At 32.7% G+C, this 26,193-nt stretch overlaps 1 protein-coding gene across 1 annotated transcript in view; it reads left to right on the top strand.

The window, feature by feature from the left end:
* The window catches only part of LOC124360190 (arrestin domain-containing protein 3-like), a 397,115-nt gene extending 371,832 nt beyond the window's left edge, over positions 1 to 25,283 (top strand). Inside the window, exons 2-8 of the mRNA XM_046813584.1 lie at positions 7,936 to 8,058; positions 11,418 to 11,548; positions 19,142 to 19,237; positions 20,132 to 20,311; positions 21,729 to 21,926; positions 23,738 to 23,849; positions 24,863 to 25,283. Coding sequence (XP_046669540.1) covers positions 7,936 to 8,058; positions 11,418 to 11,548; positions 19,142 to 19,237; positions 20,132 to 20,311; positions 21,729 to 21,926; positions 23,738 to 23,849; positions 24,863 to 25,026 — 1,004 coding nt within the window. The 3' untranslated portion in view covers positions 25,027 to 25,283. The remainder of the gene's footprint in view (positions 1 to 7,935; positions 8,059 to 11,417; positions 11,549 to 19,141; positions 19,238 to 20,131; positions 20,312 to 21,728; positions 21,927 to 23,737; positions 23,850 to 24,862) is intronic.
* The last annotated feature ends 910 nt before the right edge of the window (positions 25,284 to 26,193 follow it).

Raw genomic sequence — 26,193 nt, 5'->3', positions numbered from 1 at the left:
GAAATAATAAAAATTTGTACAAGTTGGAGGTGGGTTTTATCACCACAGCCTGCACGTGCTCTTACAGTGCTACTTAGAGACCATAGTCACACTCTCACCGAGCGAATTTTGACAACCGGTCGCGTTCGCTGCCGTGCCCCTGCCATGATCCCTACACGTGTCCATATCATTTAAGTGCCGTATGCTCTGAAAGGATTTCAGTTGTTAAAAATTGGATCACGGACCGAGGTTGGAAGTTCTGTGAATCGCAACAGCTGACTTATGTCGCCGTTACGTAAGCGAAAAAGTACAAATTAAACTAAAAACACGCACGTATATAATATAGCAACTTATTTCGGGGGCAGCGAGTACGAGGAGGGAGCGTTCCATACTCTATTTTTTTCAAAGGTTGAAAGATGGCCCGCTTTTACATTTTAATGAGATAACTTTTATGGATGGGATTTAAAAAGTTCAAGTACATGCTCGCGACCTACTTCCAAGTGTCCGAAGAAAAACACTTGAATTGGAGGAAGTGTAGAACTTCTAACGAAGAACTACTTGCCAATTGATACCCTTAGGTAACCAGTAAGTTCTTTATTATTACATAATTAAAATAAATAATTATTATAAAAATATGTATTAATATTAATATAGATTGTTTTATATTATACTATAAAACATCCCTGTTTGGGGTTGACACTAAATAACCGGGTGTGGCGCCCGGCCTGAGCGCCCAATAGGTCATCCTTTGTAAACACCGCTCCCTGCTCCTGCCGCCAATCCGGTCAACCTGCCAAACGGAATCGCACTCGCGAGCGATCGGCTGAAAACAGAAGAGGAGGATGGCAGCAATGTGTGATCCGTGAAATCTTGCCGTCCTCATATAAACTGAATGGCAAATCCAAAATAACGATTTCGAATCGACTAAAAACGGCATGGCAGGGGCATCGGCAGGGGCATGGGCAGGAGCTATTGTGTAAATCGTGAATCTTGCCGTCTCATTTTAAACCTAAATTGGCAAATCCAAAATAACTAATTTCGACTCAAAACAGCATGGCAGTGGGCACGGGCAGGGGCATGGCAGTCCTACGTTGTGAATCGTGAATCTGCCGTTCGTCACATGTAAACGTAAAATGGCACATCCAAATAACTATTTTCGACTAAAACAGCATGGCAAGTGGCACGCCGGCATGGGCAATTGTGGTGCTAGTGTTTGAAATCGTGAAATCTGCCTGTCTCCATTTAAACTCGTTAAATCCACACTAACTATTTCGACTAAATGGCAATGGCAGGGGCATCGGCAGGGGTCATGGCCAGACTATTTGAGGTGAATCGGTGAAGCTTGCCGTTTTTTTTCTCAATTGTAAACTAAATGGCTTAACTATCCAAAAATAAACTATTTTCGACTAAAAAACAGCAATGGCCAGTGGCAACGAGGCAGGGGCATTGGCATTCTACGTGTGAATCGTGAAAATCTGCCGTCCTCATGTAGAAACTAAATGGCAAATCCAAAATTAACTATTTCGACTAAAACAGCATGCAGTGGCACGGGCAGGGGCATGGTGGATATGTGTGAAATCTGAAATCTAGCCGGTCCTCAATATAACACTCGTAAATCCACCACTAACTATTTCGACTAAAAATTGGCATGGCAAGGGGCACGGGCCAGTGGGCAACAGGCAGTGGCATGGAGCAGGCCTAGGTGTGTAATCGTGAATCTGCCGTCACATTTAAACTAAATGGCAAATCCGAAAATTAAACTATTTCGACTAAATGACAGGCATGGCAGGTGGGCAACGGCGGAGGCATGGAGGTGGGCTTATGAGTGAATCGGTGAAATCTTTCCGTCCTCATTTTAAACTAGAATTGGCAAAAATCCAAAATAACTATTTCGGACTAAAATCAGCATGGCAGCTGGCACGGGCATGGGGCGATGGCAACTATGGTGTGAATTCCTGCATCCTGCCCGTCTCATTTAAACTAAATGGCAAATTCCAAAATAACTATTTCTGACTAAAACCAGCATGGCAGTGGCACGGGCAGGGGCATTGGCAAGGCTATGTGTGGAAATCGTGTAATCTGCCGACTCATGTAAACTAAATGGCAAATCCAAAATAACTATTTCGAACTAAACACCGGCACGACAGGGAACATTGCGCTGGGCTATGTGTGAATTGTGAATCCTGTCGTCTCATTTAAACATCTCGTAAATCCAAACTAACTATTTCGACTAAAACGGGCATGGCACGGGGCGCACGGCAGGGGCATGGCCGGGCTATGTTTGAATTCCCTGAATCTTCCGTCTCAATTTAAATCCTAAATTGGCAAATCCAAAATAACTAATTTCGACTAAAACGAGGCTTGGCAGGGGCAATGGCAGGCTATTGTAGTCTGACAATCGTGCGAATCTGATCTCCGTCTCATTTAAAACTCGTAAATCCAAAATCACTATTTCGACTAAAACGGCATTGGCCAGGGGCATCTGGCAGGCTATGTGAATGAATCGAGAATCATTACGTCTCATTTAAACTCGTAAATCCAAAAATAACCATTATCTATTATTCGACTAAAACGGCATAGGCAGGAGTCACGGCAAGGGACAAGGTCAGGCTATGTGTGAATCGTGAAATCGGTGAATCTGTCCGAGTCTCAATTTAAACTCGTAAATCCCAAAATAACTATTTCGACTAAAAACGGCAATGGCAGGGGCCACAGAGCGCATGGGGCAATGGCAAAGGCTAAACGTGGTGGGGGAATTCGTTGAATGTGCCGTCTTTATGTAAAGTTAAAATGGCAAAATCCAAAATAACTATTTCGACCTAAAGAACGGCAATGGCAGGGGCACGGCATGGACTGTTGCAGGCTAATTGTGTGAATCTTGAATGAATTATGCAGTCTTATGATAAACTAAAATGGCAAACTCCGAAAATAACAATCTTGTCGACTAAAACGGCGTTGGCAGGGGGCACGACAAGGGACATAACCTATGTGTGAATCCAAATATTTGCCTTTTACCAAGTAGGTAAAACAGTAATAAGTAGTAAGAGTCTGCAAAATCCATAGTGGCAGTTGAATTAAACCTTAAATTAAAATTTATATTATCCTTACAACCTACCATGTTTGTTGAACGAATAATACGTGTCTATATGGTAATCTTTCCTTCAATGCTGATTATCATAAATGTTACACCTGGAACATGGAGTCCTCTTTCCCGTGTAAATTTGTTCTACATCAGTTTGGAACGAAAGGCAAGATATTTTAATTCATAATCAATGACATAATCAAGAGGCACCTAATGTGGATTTCATCACCGCTAAATTTTGCAAGATTTGTGATTTTGTGAGCAATTTGATATCAGCAGAAAATGTGTTTTAAAAAGCGTGAAAAATTCATACAAACACAAAGACAAAACTACCAAAAACTTATAAAAATAATCTATTATAGCTGAGTTAGATCAAATGAGTCTACTATAACTATAGGATCGCGATCCCCTACGAAATGTCCGACAAGAACTATTTAAAACCCATATATTGTATATAATAAATATATATATATATAGTATATATATATAATATATATATATATATATAGAGAGAGAGAGAGAGGAAGATGAGAGAGAGAGAGAGAACATTTTAAGGAATCCTACATTAAAAATAATATATACATGCATAACACATATATTTATTTGCAGTGTCATTAATAACAAAATGAAAATTGTATTTATATTAAAACACTTTTTGAAACTAAGCAGTCTCTTTAAACTAAAATATACAAATTATACAGAAGTATTTCACACTAAACAAATGTCTACTACATGTACCGCAACTCACATTGTCATTGTTTCCAAAATGTAAAATGTATTCTATCTATCTGTTATATCTACTGTATGTTACTGCGGTGCCAATATAGTTATTGCAAATATTTGGTTAAAACTAATTTTTAATTTTAGTTATTGACATAATTAATTGTAATCCAAATTAACGTATCCACGTTCAATTTTTAAATTGTGCAGGCGTTGGATGTTAAAATAAGGGCTTCAACTTAAGGTTTAATCAAAATTATATTAAACCATACGTTAATAAAACAAAAGTTGAATACATCATCGAAACATATATTATTTTGTATTACTCTTGAATTGTGTAATTTTAACGTATGCATTATATAAAATGTGAACATTTTATTCACATAATAACCATAGTTTACCTTTTATATTACAAAACCTTAAATGAAGCATCTCAAAATTATTAATACAATTAACTATAAAATTGGTGATCTGATAAATATTAAATTGCAGTAGCGGAATTATTATTTTGTTTTAATCATATAACCTATTGATGATTGACGGTATATGAGATTTGATTATTGTTCTTGTTATACGCTTTCCCTAGTTTTAACATTCTACTAACAAGACAATATGAGACGTCAGAAGTGTCAATACACGTTAAACGCGACAATGTCATCTCAGAGAAGAACATTTAATATTTATTTTAAATCCGATAAGAGAGGCTAAGCTGTGCTGCATGCAGTATACAGTATAAAGCGGCTAAATCTTCAACTGGCTACCATCTACGCCAGGGAAAGTAATTAAGCAGACTTACCGGTGTCACAGGTGACCCCGGGCTTTTCAACCCTTAAACTCACCCTCGTGTACGTGTGTTGTGTGCAGCTTGCTCGCACTTACTGTGCTCCACACCCTTCAATTTGGTTTTTAGGTTTACTTAAAAGATTTTTTAATTTCGCTAAGTCCTTAAGTTATACGAATATGTTTTTGTTTCGAGTAATTCAGTGATATATACTTGTGTAAAAATATTAACAATCAAACTCGCAATTAGTGATAAATCTCTATACAATTATACCATGAAAACATTACACTCATATGTTTTTAGAATTTATTAAATTTATTATTATTGTGACATTTATGTAAAGGTTACACTAAAATAAAACGTCCAAAACTAAGGGTAAGATTTTTGTTTAATATTAACTGTACCTTTAAGTTTTAGACTTAATTATATACTTAGCAATTTGTTTGTTAGGGAACTGAAAATAAAAAAAAAAAATACAGGCATCTGCACTTCACCTAGGTTAAGGAGTTGAGGAAACCTCTAATTATATTTACTTCTATAAAGTCTCCTGGGCTGTTTACGGAACAGCAAGATAATCAGAATGGGTAAAAGCAAAATTTAAGGCCAACTAAAATCATAAAATAAAATAATCTAGTAAAACTATCGAAATTCAGAATAATTAATCATTTAAATTGTAATTAATAATTAAAATTGTAAATAAAATTGTTGTTTATAAATGGTTTAGTTAATCTTATACTTAAACAGTTACATGCACGTCACGTTATTTTTTATAAAAAAAGCCTTAATCATAATAAGATTAAAATTCCGATTGCTGTGCGAATAATGAGAACAGTCGTCCATTTTATAAAACCCATACAAATATTATTGATTGAATTTGATCTAAAATAATTATTTATGATCTTTGTATGCAAACAATGAAAAATGCAAACAATTGTATGCAAACAATGAAAAATCGACAGTAAATGATGATGTAATTTAAACTCCAGAAAGTAAATGAAACATAAAATTTCTTTTATTTTATAACAGTGTTTAATTAATGAACTGGAAAGGTTCTGGTTGGTTGTTTCACAGTGAGCAGGAAAGAGTACAGCGGAAACTACTGCTAATATAACTCGGAAGTGAATACAGGCTTGACAGATATTGAAATCGGATATTGCTTTCATTAGTTAAAAAGAGGAATAAAAAAGTTAGTCCAGTAAATACCACTGACATTCGAGCCGAGGGTGGGGGAGGGTGGACAAAGTGAGGAAGGGGGAAGGTTCACTGATTGGGTATTTGCTGTGAGCGGTGGAAAATTTCCTAGTATTGGCTGCTCGTGTGGTGTAGGTAAATAACAAACACACGCAGATTTGTTGTCTGTTGGAGTATGTGGGTTTGTTAGATTGACCTTTTGTAATTATTTATTGCTTATTCAGATAAAACACAATTTATTTGTGAATATGTGATTGCTTTTGTCCGATCAACTTGGTGTGTTTGCTTTCACCTTTTTAAAATATTCTTGTCTTTACTTTCGCTGTAAAAGCCAGATAAGACCTAGAATGGGTAATATTTGTGAAATTCTGTTTAGAGACTGTTTTAAAATTATAATTTTATATAAAACATCGGTGTTAAAAAATGGAGTTGGCCGATCAAGTTCTCCTAAAAGTTTCAACAATGCAGAGTTTAATGCTCTTGAATGGTCTATTAGATACAAAGGAGGGTATGCCCATGTTCAGAACATCCTCCTAGTAGTTCCTCAATGCATGAACTTGTTGCGGGAAACGGTTTAATGCATATTTAATATAGGAAGCGATCTTAATACCTAAAGATGGGCAATCAAGATTCTCCAAATTAGTCTTTTAATAAGTGTACACAGTAAAATGAGATCCACATTCATGTGTAACAAACATATTTTGTGACTAAGCATATTTTAAAATCATAGGTTATAGAAAAATAATGGACTTTAAATGCTAATTTACGTAATTTAAAGGTTATTTTACTTACGGAGGAAAAGTAATAACATGCTAAAGTTTCACTTGAATTTAGTGAAGTGTAAAAGAAGCCCCAAATAAACCAATCCAAATGATTGTTTCTATCATTTCAATCCTAAAATTTGTATACAACATTTTGTTCTTAATAAGGTGTATGCCGCAATATAAACTAAAAAAATAATTATGTTTTGCTCCATACAGCATAGTACATTTTTGTAAATACCTTAATTTTCTTCTTGGAAGAAATATCTTGAATGAAATATATAAGATATAAATAATATTAATTTTTACTCAGTCAGAACTAACAAACCCATAAATATTAATCTTAAATATGAATGTATTGTACAACCCCTACATGTAGTTAAATTGGCACCTTTACCAAAATGTTGAATCTCTGCAAGCCGACATCGTCTGAGAATCTTGCAGTAAGGACGAGCTTGTCAAGACAACAACGTTACACTGCCATGGTAACCGCAGACTCAATTACTGTGATGTGATGTAGGCCGACAACTGGCCGGTACAATATCAGGACAACGACGTGAAGTCGACGTCAAATTATTAAATTTGAATTCTTTTATAAATATTTGGAAAAGACACAATTTCAAAGAACAAAATGTGAAAATAGATTAGTAGGAGCGACGTCTGCAAGCTTTGTAGGTTAATTAGATCATAGCAGTCATTCACGTTTTCATTAACGTCCCGGGTTTTGTAGGAATCCAAATTAGAACATAATTTTCTACTTAATAAACTATGTCTATTTGGCTCGAATTCTTAATTGTTGGTAGTAGCAGTAGCAGTAGCAGACTTAGGCCTAATCCCGCGAACGAAACATTCTCACTTACTACATAATAACTTTTTTTTACTGTTTATATACTACATATTAAACAATAAATACGTTTACGTATTTTAAATTTTATAAATTTTATTACGAGATTTAAAAGTATACAAATATAACTTGAGAATGAACAACAACATAATACAACAGCTTCATTCAAATCATAGCAACTATACAGACAGCAATAACACACCACCAAATGTCTGCAGGCAGACATAGACAACCTGTTATTGTTCATTGCCAATATAACGAAACACAATCTTTAGTGTAATTGGAAACCAGTGTATACTACACCAAGTTGGTATAGACAGCTATGAAGTAAAAACAAAATTGGCAATTTTAAATATCATACCTCAAAATGTATTCATCAGAAATAAATAGTTCTCAGAGTATTATTCTGTTCCATAACAGGATGAAACGAGTAACTACAAAACCAAACAAATTATACTATTTCACCTTCGTCACCTTACATTTTACATTTGTTTTAAATTTGTTGATTTTGTTATCTGAGTAACCATTTTCCAGCGAAACGTCCAAATGTTAATCGAAGTTGATTGCGATGTTTCAGCGGTCCGAGTCGTGCTGAGGGGGAAGGCACACGCCGAGTGGAAGGTGGTTGTCAGCGGCGACCGGCGGACAGTCCGGGATGATCAGTACTTCATAGACGACAGAGCGATCATATGGGGGAAAGGTAGGAGTACTTAAAATAGTAGTATTTGTACTGATAAATAATGAGTGAATAGATTAACTCATCAACACTATTTACGGTAATATAACAGAAGATATACATTATAGTTGTATCTTACATATATAATTACATTTTCTCTCTGTTAGGAAACAGTTTAGGGGGTTGAAACAGATTTTCATGACACTAGTTTGAAGCATAGTGGAACAAGGGAGATGATAATGCAATGGCCCTTGCAATAACAACCCTTCAGTTAGTTGGCATCACCTTTACGACATCATAACACTGATGTATCACTTAAAGCGTAACTTGCTATCTACAAGATATTTCAAAAAATATTTCATTCCTAGGCTTTAAATTTGGCTTGAAACTGAATTTATACATAGTAAAGAATAGTTAGTTCTAAGTTGTGATTCCATGGCACTTAGCTGGGCGTTATTGAAGCCTTTCACTCAGGAAGGCTAATGAAATATACAATTTATCTCCTGGATGGGGAGAAGTAAAATTATCGTTCTGTTTGATTGCCAATTCGTCTGTTTGGCTCCAGGCCATCTACAAAATTAAATGAACTTCTCTTTAAATTTTGCCTGCAGACTTAGTGAAGCCAGTTATGTTACACGTGGAGTAGTATACTCCTATCTTGTCAATAATGAAATATACGTACATTTGGTTTCATAGTAACCTACATATTCACCATTTATACAGTATATGTTATTTAAAAAAACTTATTAAATTTAAATAAGAAATAATAATTATTCCAAATAATAAAAAAGTTTATCAGGTTACAAGGAAAATTTTCATATTTTTTTCCAATACACCAATAATCTGAACACAAGCAGTCTTTACTGACAAAATTTAAAAACATAGGAAGACTTAAATTTTGGTAAATGAAATATGTAAGAAGTCAAATTAATTAATCTATCTATACTGAATGTTAATATACAAAATTTTTTGTTTTTATTATGATGACCCTAAATAGTCTCGAACACATAAGATTTAAGTAGATACTGGTGGAAATTAAAAACTGCACCTTTTTTTTTTATTCAGGTTTATTAAATCAATTCAAATGTTAATTATTAACCATGTATTCCACCAAATCAATGTTTTGAACAACAGGTTAAAATTACTACTTCCTTTGGCATGGCACTTTCGATTTAATATGGGCTCACTGTCCTCTAAATACGTGTGTATAAAATATAAAGTAAAATAATATTCTTGAATAAATTTGAATGAAATAAATTAATAGGCTTCTTCTCAAAACTAATAAAATAATAATTATAAACTTCTTTCAAATAAAATTCTCAAACAAACTAAAGAGTTCTCAACAGGAATTTTTCACAAGTTCCTACAGGATATGGTGCAGCACCTGCGGCTCTTAATTTTTACTACAATCCCTTTAATTTAAATTAAATTTTACGTTCGACTTTAAATAAATTACTCCTTTACAATTTATATATATTATAGTCCTCACTAAACAGAATTGGATCGTTAATTTCAAAGTTTCAATTCCAATTTCAAATTAATTCACTTCTTAATTTTGCAAATTTCAAATTTAGAAAATTTTAATAATTCAGTCAAAAGTACTTAGCTCTTTGGTCGTGAAGGTCTTGGAGTTCGGTATTAAAATAATTTATACCGACGGATCCTACGCCCGACACTAGTTTTAAACTCGCACTAAAGACTTTACTCTATCTCTTCTCAACTCGGAATGGTAGCAGAGCGTGGTTTCTCTCGGCCTGCACCGACTACGCTCCTGTTCCTGCAGGCCTGTTTAAATCTCTCTCAACGCAGGTTCGCCCCCTAACAAAAGATTGAGTCCACTGTAAACTATTGTTTAGCATTCACTGCCATCAAGTCAGGTCTAGACCAGATTCCAAGCGCGATGTGCCTGCCGCTGGATTACAATATAAATTTACCTTTTTATTCCCTATCCATTTACAATTCTAAAATAAGATTTTTATCCTTTTTTTTGCTAATATTTTTAATTTGAAATTTTATTTATTAAATTTTTATTTTTATTTAAAGTATACCATGTAATTGGTATACTATCGCTTTACGTTAATGTCATACTCCACCTTGTAAAATAACCATTAATGCCGATTTAAAAAATTATTACTACATCAAATTGATTGTATCTGCGGTTATTCAATGTTTTCAGTTATTAGTTTTGCTTTAATATGTTTGCACCCTTAACGTTATCAGCGTGTCGATGCACAGAGACCGCGTGTATCTGACAACATCAGTCACCGCAGTGTCACTTGGTAGTACCAACGTTGTACACTATAACTATAGTAGTATTGACTTTTAAATATTTAACGTTAGCAGCGTGTCGATGCACAGAGACCGCGTGTATCTGACAACATCAGTCACCGCAGTGTCACTTGGTAGTACCAACGTTGTATACTATAACTATAGTAGTATTGACTTTTAAATATTTAACGCTATATGAATAATAAGTAAAGTATTAATTTTGTATTGTTTATCTTAAATTTGTATGAAACATATAAAACGTTAATTAAATTTCATTATTAGCATTGGATGATTAGATAGGATAAAAATATTTGGACACTTTTCAACATTCTATATTAAAAATAATAGGACTATGTTTCAAGAATTAGTAAAAAAAATCTTTTCTTCACGTTTCTAAAATCCCTTTACTCATAAGGTTAAGAAAACACAAAAATTCAAATTAAAGAGTAGCAAGGAACTCTTCAAAAACTTAACTACATGATAACTTGTACGTCAAGCCAATTAAGTATAATAAATAAATGTAATGAATTCAGTGCTCTAAACAAATGATTTAAATTAAAGTCATAAACGAATAATGATATTGTTGCGTTGGTAGTAATTAAACTTCAACATTTAGTATGAATATATTACATTTAACTGTTTGTTGAGTAACTAAATTAATTAGTCGCCTATGTTGATTTAAATAAAATTATAATTAGTATTGCTCTACACCACGCCTAGGTCAGGTCACAGTGTTCCAATGCGACTTTTATGACTGATATATTCTATGCTAATGACAGTTACGTCGAATTTTATTATAACCCTAACAGAGGTTATACAATTCCTAGTCAAAAATTGAAAGAATTTTTAAGAATAAAATATAAGCAATAAACCTAGATTTACAATCAAAATATTTAAACAAAGGATATCTTACAAAGGATAAGTCTATGAAAATGCCACTTAGGAGTGATATCTCTTAAAACTATCATTGAAGGGCAAATTTCTTCTATTAAACAAGAAGACAAAAATTGAATATATTATTATCCTTCATTTCCTGTAATTTTTTTTCGTTTTCATACAGTCAAATGAATTAAGTAAACAAAACTATAATAAACTGCATTTATTGTCTCTTTCAGACAAGCCTGATGGAAACATTCCAATTCTGCCTCGCGGACTTCATCAGTTTCCCTTCCGATTCCAGTTGCCAGAGAGTTCCCTGCCGTGTTCCTTCGAAAGCAAACCGGGATTCATACGTTATTATATTAAGGTATTGACAACTATTATATTTGTACCTTAGGCATTAACTTTATTGTATTTCTTGATTTATAATTTTAAATGTTTTAGTATACGCTATCAACATTCTTTTATTTAATTTTGTACTAGTAGTACTTTACCCATCCATTATGTCTTACATTATTTTTACTAAAATTCCTGATTTTCTACATTTCTTAAGGATCGGACATCACGGTTTTAAATTGTTTGTTAACACGTAGTCTGGTGTAAATATCCATGTGTAAGTCAAATTATAAACCATTATTGTGGGTTTCAAAATTTATATTTTTCATAATATTGTTTGTTTCTCTGTTTTTGTTTTCAGGTTGTTTCTCTGTCTTTGTGACACAATTTTAAAGAAAATACACCTAATAGTACATCTTATGCAAGGGTGCGCTTAGCCCACCCCTTATGTATTGAAGAGTTTTATCTTTCTTTAACGACTATCTCCACTTCTCAATAATTAAAGAAAATGGCTAATAATCTATGATATTTTTATATTTGTGAAATACTACTCCGTGTTTATAGTCGAAAACTTGTCGATGTTACTTTTTGTTGATACCAAAAACAGCTAATTGGAGCAGACTGAATAGAATTAATGGCCATATATTAAAATTACAACATAAAATATAAAAAAAGATAACAAATGTTACAGTGTGCAAAGTTGTACTTATAAAAACATTGAACGATCAAAGATAATGAAGCTATAAGTAAACAGAAAATCAATCTACGGTCCAAATACTGCAAGTCAGCGACTCTGAATTACATGACTGTGAGAAATCAATAATATGGAACGGGTAGCTAACAAAATATAGTTTATTACAGACTATCTGCACATTAAAATATCAATCATTTTGTTAATACAATGATCAAAGTTCTCTTATCTGAAATAAAAGAATATTTTGAGAAAAACGTGTAATTATTTAAGATTATAACATATCTAAGCACTTTACAAGACTTTTACTGAAATGAAAGCAATACCATTCAAAATATATTTCAGTTATATTTATATACTGTTAATATTTCTTTGTAATAAGTAAATAAAAAATGGGTGAATCAATATCTATACTGGTATTGAAAATATAGGTATTGCCTTAATCAGTCCTCGTGTTCTTAGGGGTGTTAAAAGGTTTTAGCAATTGACATGATCCTAAAGTTAATAAAGACAAGTACAGTCTATTGCTATGTGCAAGAATCTAAATCCAATAATGACGAGATTTAACCTGCAGAATCTCGTATTATAAAAAACAAAATCTTTGTAGTATATTCTTAGGTAGGCCTACTGATTCATTCTAGATTATCCAGCTCTGCTAAAACTGAGTTCAAAATTTGCTATCCCTCAGATAACCACGTTCTTCAATATAAATGATTTCTCGAGCCTCTGGTTTAAGTTAGGTCTGTTGAACTGGATTACTGGTCAACTGCAAGTTGAAACCTCGTATTGGTTTAGGTTTTCTTACACGGATATCAAGACAGGACTACTAAATACTTTGGCCTCTGCCACTACATCTGTTTTTAAGTTTGGACTCGAGTTTCAGACACCCCAAAATTATTATTTATCTCGAACTCCGTATGTATTTCCTAAATTTGGAAAGCCTTTTAGCAAGTTTTTAAACGCTTCTTAAACCTTTCATTTCTGCTAAGGGATCTTCAATATTCCAAAGTTTAATAGTTTAACACATGTTTAGTTATATTTCTTAATTTTGATTAATTTGTATAGAATCTGTACTGGTCAGTTGAATGGAATGGTTTAGGAGATTTGATCAATATCATTTGTATTTATTTCTAAGGTCAAGTCTAGGTTGTTTTAGTTAACTTTGACGAGTTACATTCTTTACAGACTTTTTAGGCAGACCAAGCTTTATCGTGCGAGGTCATAATTTCACTATTTTTTCTTCATAAATAGGCCTAATTCTTCAATAGGTTGAAAGTAGAATAATTTTCCGTATACGAATGTATATCATGACTAATTTAGAAAACCCATTTTTGTGTCTGCCATTATTTTACACAGCTATGGTTTCAAACATTTAACTCTTACCGGCTTACGACATAAATATCTACTGAAACTCTCTTACTGTCTGAATAATTAACGATATACTCGCTTTAGAGATGAAACTTTGATAAGAAAAGTTAATTCCAAGAGAAACCTACCTCTCCTCTTTGTAGTGCTGTCATCGTTGTAAAAGGAAAAGTGAATCAGTTTGAAAAGTTTCTCAAAATAACAATATTAATCTTTTTATGTACAGGGAAAGCGTTTTAATTTAATTTAAACTATATGAGTCTCTATTTCGTTCTTTATACTGCATTTCATGTTGAATAAACTTTATGAGATACAGTTAGTTAACCAAGTTTAGAACTACATTCATTGATTATTTAAAACTTTTCACATTCAAATTTAAGTAACTCTCTATATTGTATTGTTTAATTCCCACAAGAATATTTATTATAGTGTTGTTCATAATGCATAGTATTCATATACGTGATGCATAGATGGATAATATTTTCTGTCTACTTCACACAACCAACAATTTGAAGATGAACGAAAAAAAATAGATATAGCAATACAATGACGCTGCATGATATGTATTCAGAATCATCTCTGTAAAATATACGTATTTACTTTGATCGAACATAGGTAAAGAACGAGAGTGGTAAAAGGTAAAAATACTACCACTATGGAGGTTTTAAACACGAATAATTCGGCCAACATTGCAACTCAGAAGCTCCAATGTTATTAGCAGAGACCTTCCCGTATACTACTTGTCACGCATTTCCTTGTATTAAATGAGGGAATCCCTTTTATATATCATTATAACTTGTTATATCTTATAACCTTCTTTTTCAAATATCATACCAACCATTGATGAGATTATCATTGATCAATGGAAAAAAACTTTATATCAATTCCGAGGGATATAATACAGGGTGGTTATAAATTATTGTACACATTTTAAGATTGAATAAATAAACAACCAATCAACTTAAAAACATGGAAATTGTTTTATTAAATAGCAAATTTAAAACAGTTTTATTACCAATGAAGGACAAAAAGATTACTATTACTCATACTTTTACAAGGAAACTAAACTAATTCCACGTGCTCTCCGAGGTTTGCATGCAAAGTTTGTAGTCTAAATTCAACCTCACACCATGTGTTTCTGAGCATTGCTGGAGTTATGCTTCCAATAACCTCTCGAACTATATTCTTGAGTTCCTCAATATCTTGAACTTTTTTGGCGAAGACTCTGTCCTTGACATAGCCCCACAAAAAAAAGTCTAAGGGTGTAATGTCTGGGGAACGTGGAGGCCAAGGAATTGGACCATCCCGTCCAATCCAACGACCAGGAAACGTGTCATTTAGGTAGTCACGTACTATCTTACCCCAGTGTGGAGGGGCACCATCTTGCTGCCAGTAAACATTTGGTTGTCTATGCTCAATTTGCGGTATTGCAAAAAATTCAAGCATGTCGAGGTATACCTCTTTAGTGACTGTCGGTTCTGCGAAGAAAAAGGGTCCTATCACTTCATCTATAGCCAATGCACAGCAAACGTTTATTTTAGGGCTGTCTCTTTCTTGTTCTCGAACATTATGAGGATTTTCAGTACCCCAAATCCTACAATTGTGTCTATTCACCTTACCAGAAACATGAAAGGTTGCTTCATCAGAAAAAATTACTTTTTTCAAGAAATTGCTTTCTCCAATGTTTATTGTTTGTTCTTCGAGGTCAAGTAATCTAACAGCAAAATCGTAGCTTCGAGGTTTATCGTTAGGTTTTTGTTCATGTAATAACTGAATTTTGTATGGATGGAGCTTAAGGTGTTTGTGCAAAATTTTTAAGACTGTTGATCGAGGTAATCCTAATTCCAAACTTGCACGCGGAGTAGACTTACCAGGGCTCCTCGTAAACAATTCTCTTACTTGATCAACAATAGCTTCAGAAACTGGAGGTCTACCAGCACCTTTTCTGTTGGACACTTCCCGTCTGTTCAAACTGCCTATACCAGCGTTTTATAGAATTGTTATTCGGAGGATTTCGGCCATACTCTAAACGAAACCTTCTTTGAACAGTTATTACAGATCTGCTTTCATGAAACCAAAGAACACACCTTGCTTTTTCTTGCACACTAGCCATTTTGATACTGAGGTTAGTTTAGTGTTTGTTTAGTCAACTGTAATTAACAGCTGGTGTGGAAAGATCCATTGTTGACCAGCTGACTATGTCACAACACAAGGCATTAAGAAGAATCATACCTTACACCCACAGTTTAAGTGGCATTTTTACTTTCTTTTTATAACTACTTTTTATAATTATTGTAATGTGTACAATTAGTAATTTTCAGTAAGTATATAAAACTGTTTTAAATTTACAATTTAATAAAACGATTCCCATGTTTTTAAGTTGATTGGTTATTTATTTATTCAATCTTAAAATGTGTACAATAATTTATAACCACCCTGTATTATTTTTTAACCCACATAAAAGTCTAAATTGACATTGGTGAGCAAAATAATTTATCTAATGAGCAGTTAACAATGAGGTAATAAGGTCTATGTAAAATTCTATGGCGTTTGGCAGAATAGTTCTTTAAATTTCAATCATTGCTTTTAAACACTTAGGAGTAAAGTTAATGCGTATACATTTTTATTCTCCAGGTTAACATATGAAAATAGTTTTAAATCTGAATTCCTGTGATTTTAAATGAAAGATAATAAATAAACAGGAATAAATTTACAAAAAATTGGACAGGAAATACTGAATATTCTGTATCATACTTGGGATTTTAATATTTAACCTATCAAAAATTGTACTTCATAAGGAAAAAAATCTTGCTTCGCTACTAATCATATTCAGCTATAAATTTTTAATATATTGTTATCAAAATTCTTACTATCAAGAAAACAAATTTTATTAATCACCAAGATAAATTTGATTTTTTCTTGAATAATGATTAAAATTTGTAAATTGTGTAATAGAGTGCAAGAGATTTCGTCTGAATACCAGAACTAAAAACACAACAATATAAGATCATCTCTAGCACAAAGAACACGACTCTGCCGCAGGCGATCTTTGCCTTTCTTAGATAATTTAGCAAAAGTTAAAATTACTAAGTTGGTTTAGTTGTATTTATCTAAGAATCTTTTATTCTATCTCACTTAATACTATTGGTAATGTTCAGCATTTGCAAGTGAGTTCACAATACAATATATATTGTAATTGGTCGAGGATTAATTCTTTACTTTCATTTATATTTAAATATGGGTAGGGTACGATACGGTTTTTTATATCGAAATTGGCAAACGATATTACTTAATCATAACCATCGATATAATCAATCGATACTGATTAATTATTTTATCGATTAATTAAATAATCTATATCAATAGCTGTAAACACTTTCTAATACTCTTAATGTAATGTTTCAATTTTATATAAGTAACATTTGATTATTAAAAATGACAGTCAATTTTAGAAAACTACGCGACAATGCTTTGGAAGACGATAAGACATGTTTTTCATGACTTCAACATGTAGGATTCGTGGGGAAAAACCCATTATGTGAAATTTGTGGGAAAGAAACAACTGTAACTGTGAGAGGAGCAAATATGGTCGTCTTCAGTTTTCCTAATTTTGGTTATAATAATTTGTTTGATCACTGTAAATATAAGATTCATATTTTAATGTAAAACATATGATTGTTACTGAGAAGTATAGATACTTTATATTGATTGATAGTCTAGGATTTGAGATGCGAATATTAGGTATCAATGATTACAGTCTTCGATATAAAAAACCGGGTCCGCTTATCGTACCCTACCCTTAAATATATATGAAGAACGTATCTTAATTAATATGAAGAAAGGTTTTTAAGTTAGTTATCGGCAGAAGAAATACCTATATAAAACAACTCGGTAGAAAATGTTAAGGCACTATCAGAACTATCAGAACAGCTCCTCTTTCTGTAAAACTGCAAAACATGGCTCACTGCTGTGGTCGGACAGAAGTTAATAACCACTTTCACGCTTGCAACGTATGTGTACGCGCCGCACTTCTGTTTGCTGTTATTACAAGAGAAACCTCACTTGGGGGGGGGGAGAGGGTAGGTTGAACAGTTCTGGTAATTGACTGTGAATAAGTTAAGATGTTAATATTTACTCCGTTTAATTATCTTTTAATTGGCTGCATGATGAATACGAATTACAATATATTACTTTTATTCTCTATTAAAAATATACAAATGAAACCAGCTGTTACCGACAGCTCCACTCGTAGGCTATTTTCCAGCAATGTGTTTTCTTATAAAGCCTCATTCCCTGACGAAACGAAGTTGTTTACAAAACAGAGAACTATAACCTTGATGGTAAAATGCCCTTGGCCAGGATCGTCGTCAAAAATAATTGGGCGGTTATCCTACTGGACGGCGTAGTCGAGGATGATCCCCTAGGAGTGATTATCGTCTCTGCCACTAATTTTTTATCACTAACTTGGCTTGGCCTACAACGAAAAAATCTTACCTTTTACCATTAGACATTCTTGAGGACAGAAAAGATCATTTAAGGAAATCTTAAACTCTACATCCAATGGGGTTTCCAAACTGGATTCTGCCAATTAGTTTTTAATTTTCAAGAAATATACTATTATGACAAGAAACTTTGACACATTGATAATTATTTAGAGAAATTCACATAAAAGCCCCTCATATAGGCTTAAGAATTAGGACTGGAAAATTATGGCCACAAAAGTAGTAACGCCAGTATAAATTGTAATTTTCAGCAATAATGGCATAACCTCTCCCAAGTATCTCTTTATTGTCAAATTATCACTACAAATTCTCGCTCCAATGTACCCGCCCTACGTGAAGTCGAAATATACTGTACTGACAAATTCTTTTACATTATATTTTATTAATTTCACTACATATATAAGAAGAAAAGTTTTAAAATGCATTAAATTTATTTTATAATATCTTCAGTGTTATAGACCCTTTACTGATTGTCAAGCAATTTTACCAAAGTTTCATGTTACCTCTTAGGTTCTTACTAAGAAGCTTCGATTTATGACTATTTAGTTCCACCTTTTAATATATTTTACAAATATTGACACCCCAGAACTTCGCAATTAGATCACGTGGTTCAATTGAAACCAAGAAATTTTGGCAACAATTTTTGTTGTGATCTCCAGTTTTTGTTATTTTACCCCTCGGGATGTTAAATGTAAAATATCATACAGGAAACAGAAAAATGTCCGGAAAAATCCTGTTTCATTCACAATCCTTCCATCGTCAAAAACAAACTTCAAATAAAGAATTAAAGTATCATAATGTACTATAAAATACTAAACTGAACACGATAAAACTTTGCTTAGGGATGGAAATTATTTTAAATGGACGTTTTCTCTAAACTTAATTCGACTTAACGTATCGCCATTAAGCATAGTAGCATGTTATATGACTACAACAGAAGGTTATAATTGTTCTCAAAAGGTTGCAGGTTAAAAATAGTTAGGATAAAAAGAACTATAAAATGTGCATGATTATTTTTAACTAAACAATATAATAAAACTTCCACTGTAGCTCCACAATGTTGCAGGTGACAGTAGACATTCCGTACGCCTCCCCACCACAGGGTATGAAATACTTTACAATAATCGGCCCTCACATAGACTGCATGGACGAACAATACCTGGTAAGTTAACTCCCGAACTATTTATATTATAAGTTCACTTTAATAGCAAGCATGTACGAAAAGCTAAACAAATGTTTTACACTTTACGTACATTTAGTAACAAAACAATGTATTAATCATGCACTTACTTACTTACAATCAATAGTTAAACAGATTACTCTGCAGCAACTATTTAATATTAAAAGATTTATATTAGTAAAAAAATATAAATTAGTCAACAGTCTAACAGATTTTCACAAACGATTTAAAGGAATATTAAATAAAGTGTGGAGAGAGTGATTCCATAAAAAAAAAAAAAAACACATAAATACATAAATACAAATATATAAATATGTACACGTACACGTACGTATGTAAATAGGTATATATATAGTATTATTGTATTTAGATTTCAACACATAAATTACAATAACCCGAGTCGTGAGAATATTATTGTTTTAGTATCTTATTGTTTTAACCAATCCGACTCGAAGTGTGCCTAAATGGTAATTAAGAGATTTAATACATAATCGAATTAAAACATTTTGTGGGTAGGAGAAAGAGAGAAGTATGCATATGGAGAAAGGGTTTAAATGAATAGACTAATGAGACTTGATACAAAACATTGCACAAGTACAGGAATGTCTCATACTCTCAACTGATTGTCACAGGGTCGGTACATTATCGAAAATGAAGGTAGAGTATTATAACTCAGTTCCTAATAAACGGAATCACTTGGCATCGATTGGTAGGATTGGATTAACTCGTCTCCTTCCAACCATTTTATACATGGTGAACGTACGTTTACATTGTAGTTTTTAATAAGATTGTTTCAGTTTACAAATCTTGAATAACTGTCTTTCATATAAGCTACATAACAGAGTTTCTATTTAATTCAATGCCTGTTTCTTCCAGAAACCTATTATAGGCCAAGACAAGAGGACGACGTGCTGTTTGTGCTGTGAGAAAGGACCTGTAGTACTGAGGACACAACTGGAAAGATCGGCCTATGTTTGCGGTGAATCGATAAAATTAAGAGCCAACGTCGACAACCAGGGGGAGGAAGAAGTTCGACTGAAAGTTAAATTAATACAGGTAATCATGTATTCCTAATTTAAACAATTAATAAAATTGCATAGCCAATGGGAGCAAGTCGAATGTCTGCTTGGGCAAGTTTAAAAATCGGGTATTAAAACCCTACATGGAATGGGACAGGGGCATATGTTGTATTGTATTCGTACATCTAGTTCTGTACCCTCACACTGACTCACCTCGTTGAGGTTAATTATTCAGTTTTCGATTAAGTTAATATTTTTTTATGCAATAACAAGACTCCTAATGTAAAAATACAAATAACACTCACTAATATTAAGCAGTTAATTGGCAGTTAAAGTAGGTGTTTGGACAAGAGGTGTTTGTAACCAAACCCAAGGACTAACGGCAGAAGATGAACATGTATATGTTTTACTGTATGTTTATGAAATATAACAGGTTTCCATATGTTTGGAAATTGAATTTTCAAAATTAAGTATAGCTTAGAAAATGTAATGTTGATTAGTGATATTTACTGTGTAATTACAATGATTTGTCATTGAAAGATCTGTTTGCATTTTTCTCTTTTGTAAAAGGATTCCAAAACGTATCTTCTCTTAGTTACAATACACAGCTTCAATGACAATTTTGGCTAAGGTATATGAGACATGCAGGATAGTTGTGATGAAAATATTTACGGCACTTCATGTCTTCAATGTCTTTAGGTTATAAATCACAAAAATACTCTACAGATCTAACATTTATTTCATAAAATGTTCCATAATTTCAAATAAAATAAAAGCATAACTATTCGTGTACGTAATTATTGTGTGGGAGATGGGTTTGTTTCTGGGACTACATTCCGTGACCCTTGATGCATGAGTATTTGTTCTGTAAAATGGTACCAATCAAAATTGGTATTATTGTCAGTTCAATCCAATGCAATCACAATACATCAAGGAGGGTTTTGTAAAAAACGGATTATGCAATTCCATCGATATAAAAGGACTACCCTCTTTGTCAGGTTTGTCCCGATAATGAATTTAAACTTGTATGAAGAATAATTTTGATGTAATCGTGATAATACATAGATATAGGATAGTTTATATAAAAACTATGTTATATATAGATTAGAAAGCTATCTAAAATACAGTGTGTTTGTAAGCTCCTCGAGGGAAATTAATTTTCTTGTTCTGATGAAATATTCAACTTCTGTCTTAATATGATCCTTGTATTATTGACCCCGAGTAGTATAATATCACATTGTTCGTTTATATTCAGCCTGAAGTACATTACTGTTATAGGCATACAATATCTTCATTTTCATATCGTTTTAATTATTATTTTAAATCATTCCTTTTCTCATTAACTCATATTCGTAGATCCTTATGTGCTAAATGTTATCGTTACGTATCAGTTAACATATCGTTCATTCCTTATACTAGAATATGCTACTGAAAATCATCGTATATTTGTGTAGTACGTGGAGTACTTCATAGACAGAGGGGTTTTGGGTGTGACCAAGGAAGTACAACATCTGGTGCTGGAGTACCGGGGAGACTCTGTCAAGCCCAACACAAGACACAAGTGGGACTCCGCCCAGAGCCTGGTCGTGCCGGTCATGCCTCCATCCCTCGTCGGCATATGCAGGCTCCTCCAAATATACTACGTACTCAAGGTATTCATCAGTTTGGCTTCTGGCACTAACTGTGCCATTACAAGTAATTTCCCTATTTACTTGTAATATTTAACAACTAACATTACAAGTAATTAGTGAAATTCTGAAAGAATAGAGTTGTTTATCTACCTCAGTTAATATTATATAAAAAGTTAGTGTTTATTTAATTGAAAACTAATATAAATTGTAATATGTTTTCATAATTTAAGGAAAGTTTTTCTTATCTAGTCTTTCTAAGGTAAAATTTGGATGTTGTTGTAAAAAAGTACTATATTTTAAGTACTATATTCGCTAGTTGATTTATAGGCTTACATTACTTACATTCTCTAGACATTTACACTTTTCTACTCACAAGGCATCCATTCTTTGGAATCTTCTTGTGAAATCAATTTCTCCTCGATATGATATGAAACTTATTATTATACTCAATTATTTGTGTTTACCAATGTTTCAGTCAACTGACAGTTCTTTCCTTTGTTTGTATATATTAAACGGGAACCATAAATCGATGCGGCTTCCTAACCTCAAGAAGAGTTTACAATCCATTTCCCGATGACACTTTTATTAATGCAACAAGTAGGATGAGTAACAGTGTTGTGCTAAAAAACTAAATATCTGAACAACTTTAAGGGCAAAAGGTTTGCTTTAAATATCTTATATATTGTAGTCAGTCTTCTGTAGTTCCTATAATGAGTTTTGAGGTCTTATTAAAACTTCAAGGACATTAAAAATGTTTTATGTTTTTTTCATCATTTTCTCACGTTAAAATCATTTTCTATTTGAAAACATTGTTACGTGCGTACGTAAATTAATCTGAATTATCAAAACCGTTGGTTTCTTTCTTTGTTATTCGATTTCTCCATAACTTTTTATTGCTCATAACATCTTTTTATACGTAGGCTAAACTAATAAGAAATAGCTGTGTGAAAAATTATGAGGCTGATTCAGTCAAAGTAAACCTTTACGAAATATTCTACTTCAAATATAACCTTGCATGCAATTACTCTCAGGCGTTATCTGGACTCTCTGAGCCGTAGAGACCAGCTCTCTGAGAGCTCCATCAGAAATATCGACCATTTGTGTCGTGATTTTATGTTGTCGGGTTTTATCTCCTCGCTTGACTTCAAAACTTGACAGCAAATATTATTTGTGTTAACATATTAATCACAAGTAAATTTTCTATGCCATTTTGGCTACAATACAATTTTCGATGGCACTACTTTAGGGGGGTATTGTTAATTATTATGTAAAACAACTGTTTTTAAATATAAATAAGATTTAACAGTGTCCTTTTAAAATTTAACATTCAAAATAAGTTCTGGAGAAAACTTTTGACTTATCTAATCTAACAAATGCCGATCATAAATAGCGTTCTAATAGAAAAATATCAAATCATATAAGCCAGTATATTGTTTCGATATTTTTAAGATATGGCTTTCGTATACAATATTCCTATAAATTTTAATTTTACTCACACAGTTACACAGGTATGTCTAATATACAATCATTATAAATATTGTAGCTCTTTGAAATCTTCATCAAAAACGAATTTATCCCTCACAGGTGCTTATGTATTTACTGGATTTTGCAATGCTTGAGTAAATAATTTGTTAAAACACAATAAATGTGTGCAGTTTGTAAACTGCAAAGTTTACAATATTTGTTACTTTCAGAAAGTGATTTTTACCTATAGTACTTATAACAGTAACACTCGCTTACAAAGTTACACGTTAATTGCTTTACACAAGAATATTGTCGTAGAATACTCTCATAAATATTAGTTGTACAATTAAACATTTGTAAATGTTCAGGTGAATTTAGAGTTTGAGAAATCTGGTGACGATCTCCACATGCACTATCCCATCACCGTAGCAACCGTGCCATTCAGAATTCCGAACTCTACGCAGCCCACCATTCACTACGGTTAGTGTTATTGTAGTGTCGTTATAGACAGAGCTTATTATTTAACTTGGTCTGCTCTAAACGTCACAGACATTGAACCTAATGGCAAGATTCTGTGTGGCTTTTGTGTTTATACTTGGACGTACTTTGTCTATAACATTAACATTTGTAATACTTCTAACTGAACTTCATATATTAAGCAGGATTTAAATATGATACTTATTGAGTAATTTATGGTTGACGCAATGGGCCATTTACCAGTATTTCGTTTATTACATATTTGCTCAAACAAATTTAATACATTACAGATAAAAATCGTGATGCATCCAATCAGAATGGAAAGGGAATTATACCAAAGACATGAGTTTCGAGGTAACTACACGAAACGTACTTGGACGATATTACGAAAACAAGAAGTGATATACTGTAGATGGAGCTTATATTGGTTACTGTTAACTTACATTAAAACATAAAACCAATATTTAAGACTTTTATTGTTTTGTGAGGTCTTTCGATAGCGAGGCTATCTTCTTCAGACATCACAAAAGTCTTAATATTGGTTTTATGTTTTAATTTAAGTTAAGAAGTGATATCACGTCGTTTTTTGTTGGGTAAATATAAGAAAGTTTATGCATTTTGCGTGAAATTCTCTATTACCTGAGCCAACTTTTCCTAGGGTTCACTTCTGGCTTGTTATGCCTGCCATTAGAACTTATATTTCAAAAACCGATTTGTTACTTAAATCTGGGCTATCCAATCGATGTTCGGGAGGCACATCACTATATGGAAATTTTTAAATATCGGGGTAAAAAGGCCTAGTTTACTTCGGAGTAATGATTAAAATATCCTAAAACTGGAAATAAGTGGGTAGCAAATATAAATGTAAGTACTGTATTGGATTAATACATGTGTTACAAAACGCTAAATGATCCAACAGCACTAGTACTGCGTATAAGACAACTATATATAAGGAATCTATTATCTTTATTGATAGAAAACCATTGGTCTTTTTAAACTGTGTATATGTATTTCAGACGTGGCCTGCGAGCACGTGGAGGGCGGCATGTACATCGGTCCAGAGTTTCTCCTGGGGCAGGTGTACGACGGTAGCAATGCTCAAGAAATGCGGGAAACTGTTGTACTCTACCGACCAGTCTATGTTTGTGTTACAAGGAACAATGACTGCAACGCAACTTAGTACAATTGCATTTTGATTTTTTTTTTTTATTGACGTTTAACTGTTATTTTGTGTAAGTTAATTAAACGAAGCCAAAAATTATTCAAGTCACACCTAAGAATAAGGTTGTTTGTATGTTTTTAGATATATATAACAATATTGTTACATGTAAGGTAAACTTTATAATGTAATTGTAAGAACCTTTTCCATCGATTCAAACAAGTGAAGAATGTGATACTACCGTGTCAAATGTTTCAATTAAATAGTATATGTTTTTATCAGTTGTTGTTCCTCTATGCAATGTTTAATTCCTTTGCTTTTTCTGATTTGAATGTATGTGGCAATGAAAAAGTACGCACTTGGAAAACTATTTGGAAAATCGTTAGTTTGATCTTAATACCATAATATTTGTAAAAGAAAGTTCTGCTTCGTTAACAAACAAACAAGGAGAACCGTATTCAGTTACAGAATTATTTAAGAGCAGGCTTTAGTAAAATAATCTAGATATTTTCCTCATAAGAATAATGTTAATTCTCATGCGCTTTTGCTCTCATATTTTTGTCTAGGCATTATGGAAGATGTCTCATTTTAAAGATATCATTAACACGCATCCGAACGCTTTCCAGATTTTCAAGTGCATACTTAGATTATACTATTAAATAAAACATGGTTTGAGATTTTTTTCTAAATAGCCCATAAAAATATCGAAATTTTTGTTTGGGCCCGATAGTAAAATAGGCCCCGAAATAATATTTTTAAATGTCTACAGCACCTTTTAAAATTACCAAAAAAGTTTCTTTTGTCTGTACGGTATAAGTAAAGGGAAAGTTGTCACTAAATTTTATTAAAAAAGCTATCTGAATTATTGAAACTACCTTACTGAACGTTAAAAATAATATTATTTCCAAATAACTGTATGATCCCTCGAAAACATCTTTTTTACCAAATAAATTAATAAAAACTTGTTTTTAGGAAATGTAATTATACTATTATTTCAATTAAATTATCTCATTTAAACTAGGAAGTATGAGAGAAAGTCAATTTGTTCCATTTGTAAATAATGTAAAAACACTGAAATTCTTGTGAGGAATGAAATTAGCTTCCAAAATCACAATAAATTTCTTTTGGCTGAGATAATGCAATGAACTGTTTCTAAGAAGAAAATGTAAGGATTTATTCGATCCAAGA

This window comes from Homalodisca vitripennis, chromosome 1, assembly GCF_021130785.1.
Source record: "Homalodisca vitripennis isolate AUS2020 chromosome 1, UT_GWSS_2.1, whole genome shotgun sequence".
Classification (NCBI taxonomy): domain Eukaryota; kingdom Metazoa; phylum Arthropoda; class Insecta; order Hemiptera; family Cicadellidae; genus Homalodisca; species Homalodisca vitripennis.
The sequence above is the reverse complement of the archived record's forward strand: the minus strand, read 5'-3'. Positions and strand labels throughout refer to the sequence as shown.